At 44.5% G+C, this 9660-nt stretch overlaps 1 protein-coding gene across 1 annotated transcript in view; it reads left to right on the top strand.

Moving 5' to 3' along the window:
• Nucleotides 1-4026: 4026 nt before the first annotated feature.
• Nucleotides 4027-9660, top strand: part of LOC103357566 (kelch repeat and BTB domain-containing protein 13-like) — a gene marked incomplete at its 3' end in the record, with an annotated part of 14235 nt that continues 8601 nt past the window's right edge. Inside the window, exons 1-2 of the mRNA XM_008282171.1 lie at nucleotides 4027-4958; nucleotides 7343-7351. Coding sequence (XP_008280393.1) covers nucleotides 4027-4958; nucleotides 7343-7351 — 941 coding nt within the window. The remainder of the gene's footprint in view (nucleotides 4959-7342; nucleotides 7352-9660) is intronic.

The raw sequence follows: 9660 nt of genomic DNA, 5'->3' as shown, positions 1-9660 counted from the left end.
TTGACAGCAGCACGTAGGTCGTTTACATTTTGGGAAGATATTGACGTTTAATTTAACGTTAACGTTTTAGACATTTTGCTCTGCAGAAAGAGTATTAATTACTTTTTTTTCAAATAAATTATTTCTTCAAACTCAATACCTTAAAAATATCAGTGTGTCGGCTTTTACATGTGTTAGACTATATGAAAGTCAGAGTAATGAGTGAGCAAGGGATGATAACAGAAGCAGTGGGGGAACACGGCACATATACTCATAATATTTGTATTTTCATTTAACTCAACTTATCAAGTTTTTTTTTCTTTTCTTTTTTTCCTTTAGCAAAAATACATTCAAAGAATAGTTTCGGTGATATGTGTGTTGATTAAGTTTGATTGAAGTGTAGTTTACAGTTCCTTTTATTTCTTTCCAGAATAAAATGTATAAAGTGAGGAAGTAGGCCTATGAGGTTTTTTAATAGTATTTTATTCTCCTATAGACCAACATCACAACATTTAGGGAGGGCACATGCCCAGAGCTCTGTAAATTGGGAGTGGACACATTTCAGTGCCCGATGTGCCACAAGGCAGGGCCATACCATGCCCTAATTTCCCACTTACAAGGCCACCAGAAATCTGTTGTTAAATATGGAGGTAAGTTCAACCACAGATATTGACAAAAATTTTGTTAATACCAATGCCATTATCGATTCCCCTTATTGATCTGATTCTTTGTCAATTATGTTATCGATTTATGGTCAGTAGGCTATTCTATGTGGGGAAACTTAACTGTTCTATTATTGTCACTGTTAATCTTTTGACTTGCTATATACTTGCTATTTTCTTCCATTTTGTCTCATCAATGAGAAACAGAGCTCTGCAGTCCGAGGACTTGTGTACTACTTTATTGACAACAAAACAATAAAAGCTGTTGCTGGCTGTTTCATGTTTGATTTTTTTCTAAAATAAAACTTTTAAACTTTTGCGTTTTAAGGTACACATTTTGAAGATGGGTGTATGGTCATTTATTTTACTAGTCTTGTGAATTGTATACTTAATTCAAAAATATTGTAGCCTACTTATTTCTGAATAAATACATTTTATTTGTGTCAAAGGGCCAGCGATCTTTTGTGTGAACCCATAAGAAATCATCACCTTTGAGTGATATTTATGGCATGTGATGTAGTAGGCCAAGCTGTGACACTGTGGCTCTAGGTGTACGCAACCTATTTTAATTGAAATAACTGGTACTAATTATTATTATTATTATTATTATTATTATTATTATTATTAATAATAATAATAATAATAATAACAATAATAATATATATTAATTTTAGTTCGAAATAAACTTGTGTACATTAATCAAAAAAAAGGCTGCATGCACCAGATTTAGCAGAAAGCTAATTTTCATTTGCAGTCCTATTCATTTACATTGCTTTCTGTTTTTGTTTGTTTGTTTGTTTGTTTGTTTGTTTGGTTTTGTGTTTTTAAAAAATCTATATATTGTGTCAAGCACATTGTTTGCATTGGAAGGCATTGAATGGTGTGAATCAACCGTTAAAGTTGGTAAAATTGCTCCCGTTATTGCATTATTGCTTTATTTCCCTTCTGTTTACATTTGACATGCTGTGGAACCCCACAACCACGTAGGGTCATGTGGGCATAGTTTGTAGGGGCGTGGTTTGTAGGGGCTGTGCCTTAGCTCTGGCTGCAGTCAGACCCTTCTCGATCCCGCAGCAGTTCACAACGTTTCCGGCCTCACTTACTACTGCTCATGCGCACAGCCGAGAGCTATTAGTGTTACTATTATTTAATACCAAGTTTTGGTAATTTAACCTTTAAGTTGCAGCATAATGTTGCTGTGTCATTTTGATCTGCTCTAAATATTTGAATGGCACTGAGTGCACACTGTAGTCTAATTACAGCTCAAACAAAGCAGCTACAGTTTCACTTTGAGACATGCTTTTGGCTATTTTTTCCTTTCTTAGAAAAGCAAAGTCTATGCTTTAATAGTATGAGGCTTTTGATGAAGCCATCTTATACAAATGTACCCATGCAAATAGGGTATCTCCAAAGAAGTTTAGGAGGAGAGATGGTATTGGTATTGGTATCGGTATCGGCAGATACTCAAAGTTGAAGTATCGGTATCGGAAATCAAAAAGAGGTATCAGTCCATCCCTAATCTAGTGTATATGACATCCTGTCTGTGTATACTCTTGTTTCCTCATCTTGTTCATTCACATGTTCATTGTGATTCCCACAGTCCCTTCTCTCTGCTCACAAACTGCTGGAGCCAGTAGGATTGTTTTGGCTGAGGAGGAAGCAGCTGAATCACATGACCTGCAGTATTGTGTGTGCCTCAGTGAGCCCAGATCTGGGTCAGCCCCTCCTCCTTCCATGTCACTGAATGTAAAGAGACAGTTCAACAGCAAACAGATTTAACGATGCAAACAGAGAGCTGCTATTGTTCTCTGGACACGAACATCTTCAAACTGATTTGAGCTCACATTCACATTCTAATGATGCGGAGATTGGACAATCCGATTTTTCAGTTGTCACACAGCTGCTCTGGATATTGTGGGCCCCTCACCAAATGCAATTTTTGTGCATGTTGTCACAGAAGAATTTGTTTACTTTGTATAACAATTATTACAGCATATTTGTAATAATGTGGTGTTTTTGAACATGAAGCATTTTAGCTGTTAAATTTGTCCCAGCCACATACCTTTCAACACCTTCAACTGCCACAAGTTAATATAAAAGTTTTGGAAAATACACCTATTTCCTCTTTCATTCCATTTCTGTCGAGTAAATATAAGGGTACAGCCAGAATGCAGTTAGCTTATTGTAGCACAGAAATTGAAAACAAGGGGAAACAGATACAACAACAGTCAGTTCAGATACAATAACTTCTGCCTACCAACGACTTTAGAGCTTACTTATAAACATTATGTCCCTCTGTGATGTAAAAAATATGTATATCAACAAAAATGACAATTTGACATTTTAGAAGGGAATATTTGCTGTGCCTTCCTGACAGAGCAGTAAATTCTTGGAGTTTCTACTGATCATCACACAACTTATTCTGGCCAAGAAACAACCCTGAACTTGAATGAAGCAAATTCTAATTTTTACTTTGATTTTTTACATAAATTAGCAAACAAGACATTGTCCTATTTAGTAAGGTTTGTTTTGCTGGGACAATGAAACTGCTTCAGTGGGAAGTGTTTATAGTAACTTATGTTGATTTTGATTCTATGTAAAGATTTGCAAAACTTTTGTAATGTCACCCATAGGTTTCCTGAAGTTTGGCATTTTGGCAGTGGCTGACTCTGTCTGACTTCCAGCTAATCCAAAAATGAGGAAAGAGATGGAGTGCAAGAGGTGATGGCATCCACCAGTCATGCAAAACCAAACACTGTTAACTACATAAGTTTATGCCCTCCTACAGTTTAAACACATCCGTTTTATAAAAATTCACTACTGCACAGTCATGAATGGGAAAATTAGTTACAGAAGCCAAAACTGTTTTTATTACTGAACTGTTAACATATTTATTCCTGTAATAAGGTTGAACATTTTAACATGGAGTTCAGCTGGCACTGACTCACTTTTAAAGTGGACATTTGCAGCTTTTGGTAATACCTCGTTGGCTTCATTTTTCCACACTGAAGTTTGCAACCTGAGATTTTCAGACATACTGGGATAACTTTTCATAAAGACATATTTGTATTTTAAGGTTTGACACCGCTTTAAGTCAGTGAGAAAAAATGTTTATGATTTGACCTTTTACTAACAGCAGATATCACTAACCCTGTGTTCGCCTGTTCCAGTCCTGCCCACAACATGAAAGTTACTCGGATCATTTGATCTCTGCTATTTTTAGCTGTGTCTATTTTGAAAGCTGTGAGCGACTGATCCTTCATGAAGAGCGAGTCACTCCTCTCGAGCTCTGCTTCAAGACTTTTGTAAATGCTTCAACCCGCTCGTGTTATTTTACATATATATCGCTTGATATCTGCTGGAATTTCACAATCAGAGAATGATAATGTCAGTTCACATTGGTGAATCAGAGGATTGCAGCAGCTTTGATGGTGGAGAAGGTGAAAGATATCTGCCATGTTGTACCTCTGGACTCAACACAGCTAGATTAACTATTGTAGTTGGAGACAAACACTTCTCTGAGGAGAGACTGTTGCTTGTTCAGAGCTGTGACTATTTCCAAGCTCTGTGTCGCTCGGGAATGAAGGAATGTCAGCAAGAAGAAATCCACCTCCGGTCTCTGCATGCTCAAGGCTTTATTATCACCTTGGCAGTTTTACATGGTGAGATGCCCATTTTGGACGGAGATGATATTGTTGAAGCCATTGAATGCGGTGCTTTCTTGCAGGTGACATCGCTCACCAAGCATCTTATCAACCTCTGCGATGCTGACAACTGTTTGCTGATGTATCACCCTGCAGCAACCTTAGGCCTCATCGATCTTTACCACACTGCTGCACTGTTCATTCGAGACATGTACGCCGACCTGGAGGAAGAAGTCAGGAAAACCTTACCATTAGAGCTGATCACTTACGTAGAATCTTTGACGCCGAGTGTTTTCGTGGCTGTAGGGGCCCATGTGACTTGTTGTGTTGATGAAACTGTCCATGCTGCATCCAGGACGATCTCCTACCTGGATGAAACTGGCAACACCTGGAAAGTATTAATAGATCTTCCACTGGAGGCCAGCACCTCCATGGCTGGAGTGACTGTTTTAGACAACAAACTCTACATTATTGGAGGAGTTCATGGAGTCTACAAACAAATTGTGGACTCTTGTTTCTGCTACAGTGTTGAAAGCAGCAGCTGGAGCAGCATTCCCAGTCCAGCTCAGCTGCACTATAATCTGAATTTAGTGGGTGCAGATGGTTATCTTTATGCCATTGGAGGAGAATATGAGCAAACAGTGATGTCATCTGTGGAAACATACAATGTAAAGTTGCAATTCTGTAATTCCAACGGGCGCTGCAGGATACGGCTGCCTCACTAGATGCTCCGCAACACTAAACGTTTTTTTCCTAGATATTTTCTACTTTTCTTTTTGTCTTTAAATACTCTATGGAGACTTGCAATTTTAAAGCACATGTGGGAGCTAGGATCCTCATTTTTTCTCGGGAGGAGCTACTGGCTGTGCCGATGGCACAGGCTGGAATTCGACATGACATCCCGGCTGAGCTGAGAAGACGTTACCGGGGCAGCAAGGCTGGCGCTAGGCTAAAGGCTAGGTGAACAGACCGGAGGCGTTTCAAACTATCAATCCCGACGGCAATTATGGGAAACGTAAACGGCTTGCAGAACAAGATGGATGAGCTGTTGGTGCTGATCAACCAGCGTATCTACCGGGAGTGCGGCTTGTTCATCCTCTCGGAATCGTGGCTAAACCAGCTAACACCGGACGCTAACATGGACCTGACGGGCTTCGCTACAGTGAGAGCGGACAGAGATACAAAAGCATGTAGAAAAAGCAGAGGTGGGGGTCTCATCATGTATGTTAACAACCGCTGTAACCCAAGTCACGTTTCTGTCAAGGTTCTGTGTTGTCGGGATTTAGAACTGTTAGCCGTTAGCCTGCGGCCATATTACTTACCATGAGAGTTCAGTCACGTGATCGCGATGTGCGTTTATATCCCCCCGAGTGCCGATGCAGCCGCTGCCTGTGAGAAGATTCACAGTCACAGCAAGGCTGCAGACCCAACCTCCAGAGGCACTCATCATCATCTCTGGGGACTTTAATCACGCCACACTGAACTCTGCCTTGCCTACTTTCCACCAGTTTGTGAACTGCTCCATCAGAAACAACTGGACAATCGACCTCCTGTATGCTAATGTACGGGACGCATACAGAGCCACCCCCCTCCCCCCACTTGGAAAGTCAGACCACAACCTAGTCCTCCTACAGCCTCAGTACACCCCTCTGGTCAAAAGACAGCTGGCCACAACAACACACCATCAGGAGGTGGTCTCCTGAGGTGGAGGAGGCCCTGAGGGACTGTATAGAAACCACCTCTTGGGATGTTCTGTTTTCCCCCCATGGTGAGGACATTGAGGGGTTGACCCACTGCCTGACTGAATACCTGAACTTCTGTGTGGATGTGGTCTCTCCTGCTAAGACTGTTCGTTGTTACCCGAACAACAAACCCTGGGTGACGCAGGAGGTCAAAGTTGCACTCAACAGGAAGAAGGTGGCCTTCAGGAACAAAGACAGGGAGGCAATCAGAGCAGCACAGAGGGAGGTGAAGCTGTGCCTGAAGGAGACCAAAGACACCTACAGGAGGAAGATGGAGCAGCAGTTGAGGGACAACAACATGAGGGAGGTCTGGGAGGGTGTGAAAACCATCACAGGCTTCAGAACAATAGCCAGAACAACAGGGGGGACCGGACAAGGTGTGTCCACAGATGCTCAAGTCCTGTGCTGCTCAACTGGGGGAGCCGCTACAGCACATCTTCAACCTCAGCCTGCAGCTGGGGACAGTGCCCACCCTCTGGAAGACATCCTGCATCGTTCCGGTGCCGAAAAAGACCCGGCCCAGCGAGCTGAATGACTAGCGACCGGTGGCACTCACTTCACACCTAATGAAGACGCTGGAGTGGCTCCTCCTCCACCTCCTCAGGCCCCAGGTCCAACACACCCAGGACCCTCTACAATTTGCCTACCGGGCAAATGTTGGGGTGGAGGATGCTGTGCTGTATCTCCTCCATCGAGCCCACTCACACCTGGACAAGGAAAGCGGCACTGTGAGGATTCTTTTTATGGACTTCTCAAGTGCCTTTAATACCATCCAGCCCCTGCTACTGCGGGGAAAGTTAGAAATGATGGGAGTGGACTCATGTCTGGTGGACTGGATCTCCGACTACCTCACTGACAGCCCACAGTATGTCAGACTGAAGGACACCACATCTGACACAGTGGTCAGCAGCACAGGGGCCCCTCAGGGGACAGTGCTGGCCCCTCTCCTCTTCACCCTGCACACCTCGGACTTCTGGTACAACTCGGAGCTGTGCCACATACAGAAGTACGCAGATGACACAGCCATCATGGGGTGTATCAAGTATGACAGAGAGAGTGAGTACAGGAGTCTGGTGGACGACTTTGTTGTCTGGTGCAAAGGAAACCACCTGCAGTTCAATGCTTCAAAGGAACTGGTCATAGACTTCAGGAAATCTGGACCATGCCCACGACCAGTTCTGATTGAGGCACATGAGGTAGAACCTGTACAAAACTACAAGTACCTTGGGCTGTGGCTGGACAACAAGTTGGACTGGACATGCAACACAGACTACCTGTACAAGAGGGGACAGAGCAGGCTGTACTTCCTGAGGAGGCTTCGGTCGTTCAACATCTGCAGGAAACTCTTGCGGATGTTCTACCAGTCGTCGGTCGCCAGCGTCCTTTTCTACGCCGTGGTGTGCTGGGGCAGCAGCACATCAAAGAGGGACGCATCGAGGCTGGACAAATTAATCAGGCGGGCCAGCTCTACAGTGGGCATGAAACTGGACTCCCTGGTGACAGTGGCAGAGAGGAGGACACTGTGAGGGTCCTAGACTTTGTTCATTGTATTTTGGGGATTTTGTCTGTCTTTGGGTTTTGGTGGGTGTGCCTTTGTTCACTGCAGGCTGGGCGGAGCCGATCAGGGGAGATCCCTGGCAGCTGTGACTCATCAGCTGTGCCCGGCTTAAATACTGGCGTCTCACAGAAGACCGACGCCAGAGGATTGTGATACCTACCACGGGGTAACAGTCAGGCCACGAGCTGCTACACCGCCCTGAGCATGTCCAGCTTTCTTGATGTTCTCTAGTTTCGAGTTAATGGTATGTTTCTCTGCCTTGTCTCCAGTTCTCCTCCTCGGCTCCAGCACTCGGCACACCTCCAAGCTCTCCAGCGTTTTGTCACCCACGGGAATTCACTACCACGGACACCTTCACCGGGAGACCCTTCACGAGAGCACCCCCCCCCACGAGCACTGAACCCTGAGCACCGGACCCCTGCGCACCACCCCGGTTTCCCTCGTCACGGCTCCCTCTCTGCACGGGGAAAAACCCCACACACTTTCAGGCACCGGCTCGTCGTGCACCCCTTCCTCGGATCACAACCCCAAAGAACTTCACCCCACCACCTTCCTTAAATAAATCCTGTTTCCTTTAACCCTTCTCCCCGTCTCCCTTTTCGTTTGGGTCCACCCGCACTGTTACTAAGCACGAGTCGTCACAGACACTGAACAAACTGCTGGTGTAGCTGAGTAAATATTTTTGTTTTTTTGTATTTTATTTTTTGTGAACTATCTCAAAACTTATTGTTACATTTTCTGTCTAAAAAAAGAGGGTATTCCTGTGCACTGTTAATGTACTGATGACAGTTTTGTAAGTAGTTAGTTCCACATGACCTGTTGTAGCAAGGGGGGCATTAATTAATGAGGCGCACAAAGGCACATGCATGAGGAAGCTGCGCGTTCCCGGCAAAAGGTGGACGGCTTCTGTAGCGGTAAGACGCGTTGTGATGCTCTCTCCTATTGTTTCAAGCTAGCGAGTATAAAAGTTAAAAAATGTGTTTTGAACAGCATAAAACCATAGTGCGGACTTGTTATGAGTCTGTATATGATATTTACAGTGGGTTTTGTTTGACAAAAGTGATGTTAAACAATGTTAAAGTCGTCGGAGATTTCGCTTCATCTGCATGTTGTATCACTCGCTGCAGGGGAGAGACCGCGCTGTGGCCTGTAAGTGTGTGTGTGACGTGCCCTCTCTTGCTGAATCGCAGGTGCGTTCTGATGTGTTTCTGTTCATTTAATATGAATAATATAAATTGTACATTTTCATTGTGGATTCAAAATGAGAAGTTGTACATTGTTTTGCACAAAAAAGAAAAAAAGGTGGACGGCTTCTGTAGCGGGGAGAGACCGCGCTGTGGCCTGTGTGTGACGTGCCCTCTCTTGCTGCATCGCAAAAAATAAAAGAACTGGTCCCGATATCTGCCTGAGTGTCTGCCTCCATATGTACCAGTGTCCATCTTAAGTCTGCTACACTAGCCATCATGGACGATGCCAGCCACTGTCTGCACATTGTCATCATCGCCCAGAGGAGCCAGTTCAGCGACAGGCTGCTCCTCCCCAGGTGCAAAACCAACAGGAACAAAAACTCCTTTGTCCCCCGAGCCATCAAACTGTTCAACTCTGAGCTCGGGGGAGGGGGAGGAGCAAGCGGGTGGGGAGAGGAGGGGGGCAAGGGTTGAGGAGTGCGGACATTGGGTGAGATAGTGCATCATGCTCTATCACCTGACTGTGCAATATGTTACATGTATCTGTATATTGTAGAGATGCGCCGATCCGATACTGGGTATCGGTATCGGGCCGATACTGGACGAAATTACGGTATCGGATGATTTACTTCACAGTGGTAACTGGCCGATCCGATACCGCCACACACACACACAATCCTGCCTTCCGACACATCCACGTGTTCGTCTGCTCATTGGCTACAGGTGTACCGCCTCAGAGAGTGTCTGCAACCCGACTGGTCGGATCTGCAAGGGTGGAACTTGTCCGTACCGGGTTGACTGTCTGAGACACTCCATTGGCCCTTCAGGCTGTCACTCACTCACCAAAGCCCTCCTATTGGCCAAACTAGGTGTCAATCAAAAGCTGAG

The sequence above is a fragment of the Stegastes partitus genome, unplaced genomic scaffold (assembly GCF_000690725.1).
Source record: "Stegastes partitus isolate 25-593 unplaced genomic scaffold, Stegastes_partitus-1.0.2 Scaffold262, whole genome shotgun sequence".
Classification (NCBI taxonomy): domain Eukaryota; kingdom Metazoa; phylum Chordata; class Actinopteri; family Pomacentridae; genus Stegastes; species Stegastes partitus.
Note: the sequence above shows the minus strand (reverse complement) of the source record. Positions and strands in the feature narration are given on the sequence as shown.